The 15,100-nt window shown below is 34.9% G+C and overlaps 1 protein-coding gene across 1 annotated transcript in view; it reads left to right on the top strand.

Moving 5' to 3' along the window:
• The first annotated feature begins 2,078 nt into the window (after positions 1-2,078).
• LOC145779470 (dachshund homolog 1-like) overlaps positions 2,079-15,100 on the top strand; it is a 38,624-nt gene continuing 25,602 nt past the window's right edge. Inside the window, exons 1-4 of the mRNA XM_082591069.1 lie at positions 2,079-2,191; positions 6,493-6,630; positions 8,486-8,587; positions 9,717-9,823. Of these exons, the coding sequence (XP_082447195.1) occupies positions 2,081-2,191; positions 6,493-6,630; positions 8,486-8,587; positions 9,717-9,823 (458 nt within the window). The 5' untranslated portion in view covers positions 2,079-2,080. The remainder of the gene's footprint in view (positions 2,192-6,492; positions 6,631-8,485; positions 8,588-9,716; positions 9,824-15,100) is intronic.

The following is a 15,100-nucleotide window of genomic DNA, read 5'->3' on the forward strand; positions in this document are numbered from 1 at the left end:
ATTAATTTGATGTCTGCAATCACTGAATGAGGGTAGCAACACTTCACATGGAAGAAATGAATTTTAAATTGGTTTCAATACGCAGTGAAGAAAACAAGTTGATAAAACAACTGCAATTTGTCTGATATATGAGTAGTCGAATAAAAGGGTCCAGGTTCGGTTCCGAGCAGAAGCGTTGTTTTCTTTATTGCAATTCACATGAAGCTGCATTTCAGAGATAAAAAGATTCGGCTTATGCTTGTAAAGACGCGGTGAAAAGTTTGTTCAGCAACAAAAGCACCACGAACAGATAATGCAGCATCGCGTTGCGTCACTTTCAACTCAACATAATCAAAATGAAATTGGTAAGTCTCAAGAAAAAAGAGAATTTTGTTAGCTTTTCCAGATTAGATGATATCTCGATTAACGTTTTGAAAATTAGATTAGAATTGCAAGTCTGAGGGCTATATCAACACACGCATAAGTCAAACCTTACTCTTGGTAAAGTTTTGGTAAAACTGTTTAGCATTATAATATTAATCTTCGTTTTTTTGGATTAATTTGCGTTTGTCGAAAGCAAACGTATGTCAGTGCAATTTCGTTGTCATCTACATGTTGACTTTCTCGTGAAATTTTTACTTTTTCTAACTGCAAGCGCCTGGATGAAATCATTTGAAATGCGATGGTGCTTGTGTCGCCTTTTTTTAATCCAAATGTCCCGCAAGCATTGTCTTTTTTCTACCGCGAATCAAGATTGCGAACGAAAAAGTGCGAAAACTCGCGTTTTGCTTTTAACCGACTGAAATAAAAAGTCTTTGTAGTTTAATTGAGATGTGCCAGCGGTGTTATCTAATCGACTGTTGTCATTAGCCTGCCAACCGTAAATACTCATGTAGCCTACCTACCTTTGTATCTAAGACTAGGGCAACTAATAGGTTTTGTAACAAACTAAAGTTATGGAAAAGGAAGTTTAACTGTTTTTGTAAATGCAAAGTTGAAGTTTCGTTTGAAGTTTAGTGAAGATGCTTAGTGATATATTTACAATTAGCAGACAAACTTTTTATTGTAGTAAAAATGTGAGAAAATTACATTCATCGCTGACAGTAGTTGCAATTAAACATTGTATTGATTCACAGGCATTGCTTTTAAACAGTAGCTTACTTTAGGTTTGTGGTTTATGCACAAACTACTAAAAATATTTTGATGATCCAAATATAGATTATCCTCTTTCCAATCGTCATTGTAACACTTTTTTACAAGCTTGAAACTTATGTAATTGCACTTTTGTGCAATGCAGTAATACGTTGCTATTTGAAAACTGGAAAAATTAGCAAAACGTTTTCACAATGTTATAACTTCCTTTTCAAATTCTTGGAAACAGCTTCAGATAATTTTATTGTACTTGTGTCAAATACATTGAAATCTTTCCGAAACAGCAACAAAAGTGGCAAAATTTTCCCGAGTCATCAAAAACACTGTTTTTAATGTCTGTAACTGTTGTCAGTGCTAAGTGGCCTTTTTCTTGTCATGTTCGACATTGGCAAAACTTTTCTAGTTATTTTTCCTCGCTGCATTAGGTTTTCCCCCTCATGGGCTAATGGCAGTGTTCTCATAGGTGTCGACCCCGCCTCCATTAGAGAAGTTCAGCAATCATTTCAGAACTGCAACATTTCTGCAATGATTTCGTACCAGTGTACGTGCATTCATATGGCACTTAAAAGGACGCCGGTTCGACACCGCTCTAGAGCATGTGGCTGTGTCTTTAGCAGCACGACATTTAAAATGGCTTGCCAGCAAATTGGACAATGCTCAATAGCTAGTTGATACGACAACACGTTGCAAAGGAAGGACGCAGTGAAATACTTTTAAAAAGGCATTTTTTGGATTCTTGCCGGCTTTAAAAATGTGCTATTTTTTATGTACTGGTTTTAGTAATACCGGTAGCCTAAGTCCAGCAATACAAAATGTCCAACAAAACAAAATAACTGAGCTGGAAATGGTAGATGTCAGTTAGAAAATAGCTGTTGTGTTTTTTATATTGTTTTATAAGAGATCAAGTATATCTTACCTATCTTTTCTTTATAATGTTCCACAGTAGATTATGTGCACGGTAGATCAATTGATTTTTAAGAAACCTCAGATGTCGGTGATGAGGCTCGGCATGCATAACAAGTCCTGGGACAACATGATGGTTTCTCAACTCTCTTACAAGGTGAGCAAGTAGTCTACTAACTCATTTCTTGAATGATCTGTGATTTTCGAAAAAAAAAAATGCAATAGCCTATTTTTCATTCTATTCTTGCGCCGCATCGTTAAAAATCTTTTGTTTAGTTGCTTCTAAATAAGTAAGCCTGATGATGTTTTTGTTGGGAATGCTGCAAGTGATTGGGCTATGTCCAAGTGGCAAGCTCTCGTTTAATTTTGTCTTGAGCAAGGAAAAGGCAAAAAGAAATTGCTTCAGAAGACACAGCGTGTCATGCTTATCTTTACCGAGAATTTGTAGAAAGCAAGACTTGTCAGAGCAACCGGTTTCGCAGTTTTTCGAGTTAACAAAATGCTAAAAATAGATGGCATCTAACACCTGAAAATTTCGTGTTGCTTTGCTAGAGTGGAAAAAATAATTTTATGCCGAGATTTTTTACCTTTTTTTACAAATGATGTGAACTAGCATTAAGATGCTTTGTAGGCCACGTGTCAGCGCATAACTTGAACGGACCTTTGCTCTTTTTATTACCCCTCCATACGCTCATGAAAATTGATTCCAGACACTCATTAAACTACAGTGTGTCATTTACGTTGTTATTTGAGCTGCTTTATCCCATGCTGCGAAGTGTCATACTTTTTCAACTTTGGCCGGAGTCAAAATCTAAATTAACAGCATCAAAACTAAACAACATGAACAAAGATTTTTGGGTAGTTGTTCATGCCGTCAAATCGTCAGAGCTGTTGAGAGGATAATTTGGGCCAAGTGCCAATGAGATCTTCTGGTCCCAAAGCAAGATTCTTTTAAAAACATCTCACTATATCAAAACAATACGTAATGGTTTCTTTATGCTCCCTGCCCCTTTGAAAAGGTTGTGGGCTTCTAAAATCATCGCTGGTCCGAGTCTAAAAGCACCCCCTGAATCCCTTGTCATTTCTACTGCAAATTATTTTATGCTCTATTTGCAGTAAATTCACTTTCCCACGTGACAATTATTTTATTTCATTTGTATTTAACTTTCAAGAGAGAAGGTTTTACCATTACTAATCACAAACTCAATAACATGTTAGGCTCTTTTGATGCAAAATGCTTGATGAACAATCTCATCCAATTCTTAACTGCTCGTAAATTTTGGAAATCTTGCAACATCAAAACAAGGTTTCTCCTTCAATAATTAGTTAGAAAAGTTTTAGGAAAGTCGCTAATAGCTTGTCCAAATGACGTCACCACTTTTCGCCTTCTTAAGATTCTTTCCAGATGCAGATTCCTTTTTACTTTGTTTTGTTACTACAGAACGTATGCATGAGTTGATACATAAGATCCTTTTTCAAATAAAATCTAATGGATTCTATTTGAATAACGACCTTCTGATGATTCTTCTTTTAGGGTGAAAGAAGCTGTAGAGGTTTTAGAAAGTAAACTATAATTATAATTGATGTAATACCTATATTGATTGATTGATACCTATGATGATGTAGTTTAATATATGTAATTTGCTTTTTTTACTTGGCATTGAGAACTTTTGTAGTATTAATAGTATTTATTGTTTGAGTTAATACAGAAATGTAAAAACAAATAGTTTGAATATAGTGCTAGATTTTTCTCAACTCAACATAATTCCATCCACATTTCACGTTAAATTAATGTAGAGGTACGGTAAAGTTTTAAACTAACATAAAATTAGTTTCCGGTATATTTTTTCTAAAAATTTTCATAATAACTTTTATTACTGATTTTTGTATACACCCCTGCACAACTGGTGCACATTCACGTAGGACGGCCCATTTCAAAACAAATCTGAAAAACGAATTGAATACGTTTAATCATTTGCTTTAACGTTTCCTTGGCTGTTTGAAAAACGAGTGTTTGAAAATTCGGTTTCTTATCTGTGGAGAGCCAGTTTTTATTTAACTTTTTTGCCTCATCCGCTAAATTTGATAAAGAAATTAATAAGTTGCCAGCCACTTAAGCATGTACGGTTGTTGATGAGTTCAATGCACACACCACTCGACAATATCTGACCAAGTTGTCATTTTGCGTTGTTAGAACGTTTCACAACATTATAACAGCAAAAAAGCGTTTACTTATTTACAATTGGACTTACTGTAAGAAGAAGAATGGTGGTTTTGTTCGTTCTCCAATTATTATCGAACTTTATTTGTCTTAGTCACGCTGTACAGAGTGTGTTATTTGGAATGACAAAGTTTTTGACCGATGTAAATTAATGAGTTAAATCGAAAATTGAATGTCTTGGGCAGGGGTGGAAGAAACAAGCCCCATAAATAACGCGTAATATATTTGTGAAATTGTGATACTCACCCAATAAACTCAACTCAGTTGGTAAGACTCTATTGGTCTATTAAATAAACCTTATCAAGGAATTGTCGAGTATTTAGTCTTTGAACTAAATAATTTTACAATTTCCTCTTTCCTGACATTGCTTGCAAATGATATTTTATAACAAAACGTTCGTTTCCCCAAGCATATTGACACTGCTTCAGTTGTTAGCGTGAGATATTTAAGATTTTTGGCAATTTTCAACGCGAAGCCGCAAGATTAGTTATCTTGCTTACTTAATTTAAACGATTTATTTCACGTTTCATGAACGGAAAATGGCGACATGAGATTATCCAAATAAAACGTCTTTTTATTGTCCGCCATTTTGAATTTTATCTGACCGTTTATGATCGACGTCAACCTTTTGAATGTTGCATCTCGATGACGTTGACATTTAAGTAGCAATTTTTAGGTCGTTTCATCAATTCTCATAATAATCGGAGAGTCACTTGGCACTTCTTACGATAATTCCGATAGTTTGGGATGTATTGTATACTCAATCTACAATTTCATAACTTTTGTCTTCTCTTGCAATTGCTTGAAAGTTTGCTTTAAAATGCAATTGCTTTGAATACTCAGGTTCTTCAGTCGATAAAGTAACAAAATCATTGAAAACTATACAAACTATGACTATCTGCCGCTGTTGCTTGTACCACTTAATTCATTACCTTTTACCTCACTTGTTTGCTTTGTGTGAGTCAGTCTTTTAAGTAATGGACCGATCAAAAACAATTGGCTAACGTAATGTTTTTGCATTTGATTGATGGTAAATAAGGAAACTATTATGTCCTACAGACGCTTTAATTCTTATTTATAATTAAAATTATTTGTTTACCCAAATTAATAACTGTTGAACAAGAGGTAACTTCATGCAAGAACAAGAAGGAATAGACAAAAACAATAGAACTGAGCCATCTTCTGTTTTCTTTAATTCGGACAAAACCAACAAACACATTACTGTTATTTCGATAATGTGGAACTATGATAGGTAAATATTAATTGGCAAGGCATGCCTTTCGTGTACTGCCTGCATTGTACATCACGGTTATAATATAATTCATACGAATATTAACAGCAAATACCTGTTAACAATTGTTAATGTAATAGTAACGTTAAATTGCGTTTCTTTATTGTTCAACCAATCACAAGCGTCCTTAACTTTTGCTAATCCAAACCCATGTTATTAATGTGAGTTTATAATTGGTGGGAAATGAATGTAATTTGTCATTTCTTGAGTATGTTTCCTTCCAGCTTTGAAATCATAAATTACTATTTTGTTAACGTTGAACAAACATCATTTAACGTCGTGTCAACGCTTAAGCTTTCGTTGTGTTGAAATGAAATCGATCTGGTCATTCTATGACTTCGTATTGATTGAGCTTGGCTGGAGTGAGCCCTGCAGCCTGAATCAAAAAGAAACACAACTATTGCCGCATGGTTGGGTGTTAGGCTTTAATTCAATATAAACGAACAAAAATTACAATGTAGCTTCCACTTTCAAAGCTTTGTTAATGCTTCATTTATTTACTTCACTGTTTTCCAATTAATGAATTAAGTCAGTGACCGAGTATTTGGGGTGCACGTCACATCCTCCAGGGGTCCCAGGTTCGATCACTGATCAGGTCATGTCAAGTGCTTTACAAATAATACTAATGTATTTATTGCGCAAAGCAATGGAGAATTATAATGAGCGGACATTGAATATTTGGCCGCAGGAATGCTGCAAGTTTAAAAAAGATGAGTAGCTAAAAGAGCTGAGTTTTGTATTGCAATAATAATTACTCCATTGCTTTATTACTGTTATTGAAGAGGAGAGGAATCTTTGCTGAAAATCTTCTTTTAGATTTGTTGTTTTTATCAGGGACCAAATTCATTTTTTATGTTTGTTCGAATAGAAACTTAATTACTGCTCGTCATCAATGTAGAAATCTCCATCCCTATAGTAACCGTTTATTGTTACCTCATCGTTGCAGATGGACCGACCAGCATACAGCACGCCCCCTCCCGTTGAAAATATACCAACGAACAACGAATGTACTATGGTGGAATTGAGAGGGTCGAAAGTAGCGAGCTTCACTTTGGGATGTGATGAATATATTTGTCTTCCACAGGTATAATAAAACTCTAGAATATCACTGCACTAATTTTCAAGCTTAACCTATAGAATTAGTCAAATAAATTTATGTTCACTTTTAATTGTGTGGCCTTACTGCTGAAGGGTGATATTTGTATCAATTATATTGCAACGGAACTAAATATCGAGTCATTTGAGCATGGGCGCCGATCCCTATAGGACAGTGGGGACATGTCCCCACCATCTTTTTTCATGTCCCCGCCATCTTTTTACATGTTCCCGCCATCTTTTTATATGTCCCCGCCATCTTTTCACATTATTTTGATGACGTACCAGAGAAAACAGGTGCAGCTTCTGTAAAAGCAGTGCTTGATAATTACAAATCAGTATTGGAAGCCTTGGAAGCAGTCGTGAGTCAATTTGATTCAAATGTAGCAACAACTGCTAATTTGTTTTTGAAATCTTTTTCTCTTGCGTCGCGTGGGCTTGGGTTATTAGCGGCATTGTCTGTCATTCAGTGCATGGAACGTTTAACAAAGCCTTGCAAGGTTGCATGGTGACTGTGGCTGGCATGCTTGAAGGTGCTAAACTCCGCCATCTACGCAGTGAAGAAGAATTTCATCGTGTCTTTGTAAATGCTGAGAGGCTAATGGAGGATCGCAACCTTGAATCATTGAAACTGTCACGTCCCAAAAATATCCCAGATTGTCTTCAGCATGGACATGGCCATGGTCAACCTCCTCAACTTCAAACACCAGAGACGAAATATCGGTCAGAGTATTTTGCAGTCATTGACAGCGCGCAGTAAAATCTCTCTGACTATTTTAAGTCTACCGATCTTGAGCACTGTAAAATTCTACAAGAATTGCTCTTTAGTGGTAGACGATTATCCTGAGTTCTCTGACGCAGAGTCCCTTGCACAAGAACTATGCTTCTTTCGAAAACAGTACAATAGAAAGTCAGTGGACGATTTTCGAATGATATTCAAGAAGATGCCATCCACTGTTCGGCAAATGTTTCCTCAAGTGGAACTTTTTTGTGCGACTTTTGCTCATTTCACCAGCCAGCTCGTGTTCAGCTGAACGGTCATTTTCAACTTTGCGACGTGTCAAAACTTGGTTACGATCTACCATGACACAGAAACGGCTAAATCATGCAATGGTCTGCCATGTGCACAACAAAGTTTTGAATTCGATTAACCTCCATGATCTCTTCAAGGACTTCATTTTTAATTCGCCGGAGACTCGTTGCCGAGTGTTTGGAAGTCTGTTGTCCAATGCTGACACTGACAATTAAAATATATATACAATTATACATCGCATTAGACTTGTATCTACTGTATTTGTTTGTTTGTCAGAACAGACCCCAATCTTTCTAGCTCTCTTCGCTCGTCGCCCCTTTCTACCTTTCCTAGTAGGCTAAATGTCCCCACCAATTTTAGAGAGCGATCGGCGCCCATGCATTTGAGGAGGTGCCGAGTGCTCTGTTTTATCAAAATTGTAGCCTACAGAAGTGAACAAAACAGCGTGAATTTGTTCAAAATTTTTTTTAATTTTTAATATTTTAAAAACTCTTCAGTTAAAACATGCAAGTATGCCTATAAAGTTGTTTTGTAGACTGAGCAGTTGTTTGACAGTAAAAATAGGTTTCTGAAAGAAAATAAAATTGTTTTTTTTGTAGTCTTTTTTGTATTTTATTTTCGTTTTAAATTCAGTTTTTGATTGTAGATTGTTGTTTAGCTGCTACCAAATAAATTCGGTTTGGACACACATAACCTATGGTTGCCATTAAATTTTATACAAAGTTTTGTGACTGTTTTTGGAAGCTAATGTTAGATAACTTAATAATTGATTAAAAATGTGCTTAACTTGTACACATTTTATTCTATTCAGGCATTTGACTTGTTTTTAAAGCATTTGGTTGGTGGCTTGCATACGGTCTACACTAAACTGAAGAGACTCAATATCACACCTGTAGTTTGTAATGTGGAGCAGGTTAGTAATGAACAACAATGTAAGAGATTTACTCTTGTAGTCTTTGTTTGGTATAAGCAAACTTTGTGATGAGTGTCGTACAAGTACCTCATTCATAAACTTTTGAAAAGCTATAAATTCTAAAACAAAATTGATCGCTAATTTATTCTTCTTGAAACCTTCTTTGAAAGAACGAACAAGCAGTGACAAGATTTGATTTCTAATGTTGTACGATAATCTTTTTCACCAAAAGTGATCAAGGACTTGATGTTTACCTAAATCAACTAATTAACTTTAGCAAATTAGGCCAACTGTATAAATCGATAGCTTTCCTCATCGTCTCATGTGCAGTGTCGCATCCAGGAAGGGAGCGATTGGGACGATTGCCTTCCCCCCTAAACCCCATTAAAGTAACTTTATCCATGATGTATTTGCAAGGTCGGATTAAACATCATTATGTTTTGTTGAAATCCCCCCCCCCCCCCTAACACTACTTGCTGGATCGTACCCTGCCTATATAACTGTAGAACATTTGTATCAATGGACTAAGGTTAAACGATTCCACGAAGGATAAATACGCACTGCACTCAACTATAGCTAAAAATAAGTTAATTTATATTTATTCGTTAATTATAATGCGTGCAACAAATGGTTAAAACTTTTTTTTCAATGACGTTAACTACCTTACATTTTGGGCAGGTGTAATGTTCTTGTTGCGTGTTTTGCTTGTATTTTTCATTATTTAATATCCGACACAAACAGAAAATACATAGCCTGTAGAAATAAACAGTGTATTGGCGTAAAAAAGACACTTTTATGTAAAACAAAATTAATCAGTTTGCTTAAAATGTATACCGAAATTATAATGTTGTTATTGATGAAGCATAAAACTAGCTGTTAAAATTTTGATTGTAGTTAAAAATTCAACTTTCACTATTTTTGTTGATACATTACAAAAATGTGCAGTCAGATTATGCGAGTAGTCATAGTAGCAAGTAAGCCAACAACAGTACACAGTATTCCTATAAACAAGGTGTAAAATAAAGCCAATAGTCATTACTCTCAAATAGAAAGTAAGGCATTTGCTCGGTATCAACCACTTGAAATTTGATGTGAGTCTTTCCCAAAGAAGTATTTTCGAACTTTGCAGGTCCGTGTGTTGCGAGGCCTGGGTGCGATTCAACCAGGCGTCAATCGGTGCAAATTAATTACAAGAAAAGACTTCGAGATTCTCTACCAGGATTGCACAACGGCAAGGTACTGTACTGGTACTGTAGCACATACTTTATGCATTAATATGGTAGCCTACTTCTTATGGGCATTTTGTAAAAGAATCAAATTAAATTCGTAGGAATTTTGTTCACCAATTTGTTGCATGGTAACCAAACTTACAAAGTTTTGCTTTGCAAGCTTGAAACTGAATCATATCAGAGTCAGAATAATGTTTCGGTTTTGTAATTTATTGTTAAGCTCTCACGATTGTTTCAAAAACGAAAAAATATTAAAAGTTGAACAACCCTTGCTTGGAGTAATTCAAGCATTGTTGATGCCTTGGTGAAAGAATCCTATGTACCGTAGCTATTGACGCTGCAATCAATCGCACCGCGTTGGCATGTAAAGATATCTCATATTGAATTGTAGAACAAGTTTGCACCAGCTCACAACGTCGCTAGCAGAGTTTGGTGAAATAGGCTAGAAAGTATGTGCTTACCGTTTTGGCGCCCTGCAGGGATCATTATAAGTCCAAACAATGAATTGATTAAAAACAAAGAACAGTTTGCTGAACATATGTCAGTCAAGGCAGGAAACAGGCTGGCTTGTGCTTTCTAAAGTCCTTTCTTAAAACAGATTTTCCTTATTTTATTTTGTTGAAACCAACGTTTATGTTTTGAAACAAAAACCCCTATTTGTAATATAATTTTCAGTATTTGAAATCATGCTACAATTCTAGACACTTATACTTTGCATACAATTTACAATATGTCAAGTTGATGACGTGTATTACATTGTTTACGCAAAACATAACTAAGGTCTTGCCAAACGTGCATGATAGACCGTTCATCAAAGAAGAGCAGCTGACACAAGAGCTGAGTAAAAGTCAAATGTTGCATAATTTATTCATTCGTTTAATGCTATCGTTTTTAAATTATTACACACGTGTAGATTAGCGTATTAGAGGTTTTAGTGTTCTACATCACTGTATTGCTCACACTGTTTATGTTATTTGTTTTGAATCAGAAAACGTTTGCTGCAGCTTAAGATTTTTAATACCAGAACGAATGTCTGGTCGTAACAGAAAGAAAACATAAGTCTAATAAAAAGTCTAAAACTCCTTTATAATGCCATGACGCAGAGCAATCGAAATTTCGAAATTTTCTTTGCTCTATTTTCAATGCATTGATAACTATGTTTAACGGCATATTTTTGAGCCTCGTTTCACTGAAGTGCGGCTGCATTTTTTTTTTAAGTGAACAAACTTAACCGAATCGGATTCAACTACAAAGTAATTGAAACCGATCCTCTATTTCAACAAATACCAAATCACGTCAGAAGTATTAAAACATAACGCATTTGAACTTAAGTTCTTAATGAGCAATCTCCTTTTCTGTATTTGTTTCTGCTTGATGTTATCAATCAAATTTCATATCGAAATTACATTCGAAGATTAAATAGAAATTGCATTTATTGGAAAGCACGAAAAGCAATGGGTTGTTGTTTTTGTCTGAGTGTTTTGTATTTATATGAATGGAAATATCAAAAGCACATTTTGCATAAAATTCTGAAAAAAATACACAATATACTGTTAGCACGTTACCACACGACTTCGTGTAACTATGTCGTAATTGCAAACGTTTAGAGTCTAATGTTTATGCCTGAAAACCATTTAGGCTGCATGTGTACGTCATTGCATCGCAATAACGTTGCATACAATTAATTCTATAAGACAAGCGTGAATTTCGTAATAAAACGACGAACGGTTGGTCTGGGAAAATTTCTAAATTTACTTGAAAACAAAATGATTTCAATTTGCAGCGTAATCCAAACGGCGATCATCCTAACCTTTTAAGTTAGGTGAAAACTAGGATGAGGCATAATATATAAACTAATTTTCTCCACTTTAAAAGATTAAAGCCTTTTTTTGTTTCATCAACGGCCAGCCGATACAGTAATTAAGTCGAATCTAGACCCAACGTATCCAAAATATAATGCATAAGAAATTTTAGGTAATTAAAAATCTAAAGTCTAAAAGGTTTAACAAACTAACACAGCTGGCTCTAGCCCTTACAGATGGTCGTTGCTGCATAGTTCGTGATAGCTTTTAGTTTTGTGACTCTTAGTGCAACACGCGCTAGTAGGCCTACCAATTTTCACACGTATAGCATAAATGATTATATTTCCTATTAGTGGCTTACAAGCTTATACATTTTTGCTGAAATCATCAAGTTGGTACAAGTTCGTCAAAAGCTTGAAATTTCAACATCAGGAAATGTTTTGTATCTGAAGGAAAGTAGAACATAGTTAACCTATTGCTCAACTTTGACACATCCCCTGTGACACTCACAAATCAGTAACAAACTGATTGTTACGTCACTTTAAAATTTGCTAATTGCCATCTCTTCTTTCCTGTTACGATGCTTCATAGCACGGACGTTGGAGGCTGTCGGTGGAGAGCATTATAGTTTTGTTATTGGCTCTCTTTGTGTATTGGATTTGTATTTTTCTTGAGACGTTTCCCCCTTTTGGAAACTAAAAAAAGAGATATTAATTTTTGTAGATGCGAAATTAAACGTAAAGCACGGAATTACGATAAAGCGTCCGCTTGCCAAGTTAGTTGTAGAGGTAATATGCCACAATTTGTCGCTTAGGCTAATTAGAACTGTTTTGTTGCTTATTTACAAGTTTGTGAAAAATAATCGCCAACTTCGCAACAAAGAAGAAAATATACAGCCTTTGCCTTTGTTACAGGTTAATCTTTTCATTGGTTATATTAGGTTCAGTATTACTTTTCGTTACAAACACAAAACATAAACTTTATTGAGAAGCAATTTTGTCCATACAGATATATTTCTCACTTAAAAAAATATTTTGTTTGAGAATTATTAAAATAAAGTTCAACCAGCCTCATGTTTAAAATGTCTCAGAAGTCATGTCATGTTGAAATGAAAATGTCATGAAAATGTTGAAAATGTTGAAAATGTTGAAAATGTCATGTTGAAATGTCTCAGAAGACATTCACTTTAAAAAAATATTGTTATGGTTATTTCATTTCACGGCTACAAAAAATCGTGTTGTGTTGTAAATTCAACTACAAACCTGAAAACAGTGAAAGTATTTTTTGTTGTTTTGTCCTTTCATCAAAGCATCAGAAAACGTTTATTTCGTAATAGCTGCAGTGCAAAAGGAGATGAAGGATCTTTCGTTGAGTCTTCAATCGTTGCTTCAGCGCACATTTCAACTTCTGGTAGTGGTGAATATCGCAATCTAGCTATCGGTCGTGTGAACTCAATACTTCCGAATCAATTTAACGTCTACAGACCTTGAATCAACGTAAAAAAGGAGTGATTTCTTTTCTTGAAGTCGACTGTTTGAAACACAGATGCACTTATGACTAAAATTGCGTTTGATGACGTAGGTCTCATGACATGACGTTGACGGTCGATTTCCAAATATATTCTATTCTTTCCAGATTTTTTTTTTTTAACTTTTTGTCTTTTGCCACAGGAAACTGAGAACAGCAGAAATTTCTCAGAAAATGATCTGATTCAATATTTTGTAGGTAATTTGAAAACTGATTTTGTCTCAAAAGTGCCAAAGTAAATTTTAGTCAGAATATCAATGACTCTGATCTCGCATGAAAGATAATGTCTGCTGAACGTGGGCCAAAAGTTTCATGGTAAGAAAAAATGTTAAGCAATAGATTGAGTTTCATTTTTAGCAGCATAATCGTTGCTTGCTTCACAATGTAGACAGGCTACTGACGACCTATTTTAGCCTAAAACGCGCCGTTAGTATCTACATGGTGAAAAAATGTTAAAATTTCAAATTTGTATGTACAACTCCATAGAATACATTTCACAGTTTTAACGACACTTTAACCGTTATAACTTCATTTCCTCTGAGCTTTTTCGGTAGTTGAAACTCATTTGACATGGAAATTTAGAATCGCATGCCTATTTCTTGCATTTTTCCACATACTTCAACTAAAAAGTCAATTCTTTCTTACTACGGTTCAACGTCGGCCAAAGCCGCCTATGTATCAATTAACGCTCAATTGAGAAAGCATCGGCATTTAAATCTTTTTTTAGTTAAACTATAAATTCGAAACTAGAAAAGTTTTTATGTCCAATGAAATTTAGTTCTTTTTCTTTGCATCTTTCATAATAGGCAAAAAATGTAATGTCAATGCGAATATATTCCATCAAAATCGGCACACAAGAAATTAATGGGCTCCATAATATCCACAATTGGCACAACGATTCAACATGGCTGTTTGTTACATGAATGACAAAAACATTTCTGCTGCAGGCTTGAAGTGCTCTCATTAAAATTTTATCGTCACAATGTATAGGGGCTTATAAACAAACTCACTGGATGAGTTAAGAGGTCACATATACAATGCAGAAAGGAATAAGATCATTTATTGCTTCTCGGTTTTCATATCAACCTTATTCGTATTTTGGAGCAGCAAAAGATCTTATCACTTTATTCTAGAAAATTAAATATATAAACTATAAATTACAAAGTCAATTTTATCTTTATCTGGATTACTGTTAAATTGCTTTCTTTGGAAAAAAATCATTAGAATTCAGAAGATGATGTTTAGATATTTTGGCTTCGCTCTTTACTTGAAAATTTAATAAATTTCTGCTACTTAGTTTGTGTTGCGTCGTAAAGGTGACACTGGGCCAGATGGTATAAAAACATTTCTTGATGTTATCGTGAAAAATGAAGAATCCTAATAGTTTAATCAACCCACACAAGATTGGTAGCACTTTAACCCAAAACATGTTCCATTGCGCACCCGTGCAGCAAGAAACAATTTGGTAAAAAATTAAATTTAACATTTCGATAAACACCTTTTTCCAGTGTCAAGGGTTGCACATTTCTCAGCAATCATATCAAGGTATCATGTTTTTGTTTATTAACTATTCTATCAAAAATGTCAGCTGCATGGTCGAATGGCATGATCGTTTATCTAACGTCGAAACAGCCTTGGCTCGAAACCGACTAAAAGCACTCAGCTGTGTCTGTGACAAGACATTAATGACATAGTTTTGAAGATTTTTTTAGATAAACACTAAAATAGACTTTCCTGCTTCACATAATCCAAATATTGAAGCACCAAACATAAGCCCTGATTTTACAGGCATATTGCAAAAGCTGGTAAACTTCAAAGATGGATGTTTTGTTCTGGACCTCCTACAAACTTAACAAAGTATCGAAAGGTGGATGGAGTAGAAGAGAAATGGATGTGTGGATGGTTGCTGTTGTTGTCTAGATTGTTGTGTAGAACTGTTGTTGTCTAGATTCGTA

This window comes from Aplidium turbinatum, chromosome 11 (assembly GCF_918807975.1).
Source record: "Aplidium turbinatum chromosome 11, kaAplTurb1.1, whole genome shotgun sequence".
NCBI lineage: Eukaryota > Metazoa > Chordata > Ascidiacea > Aplousobranchia > Polyclinidae > Aplidium > Aplidium turbinatum.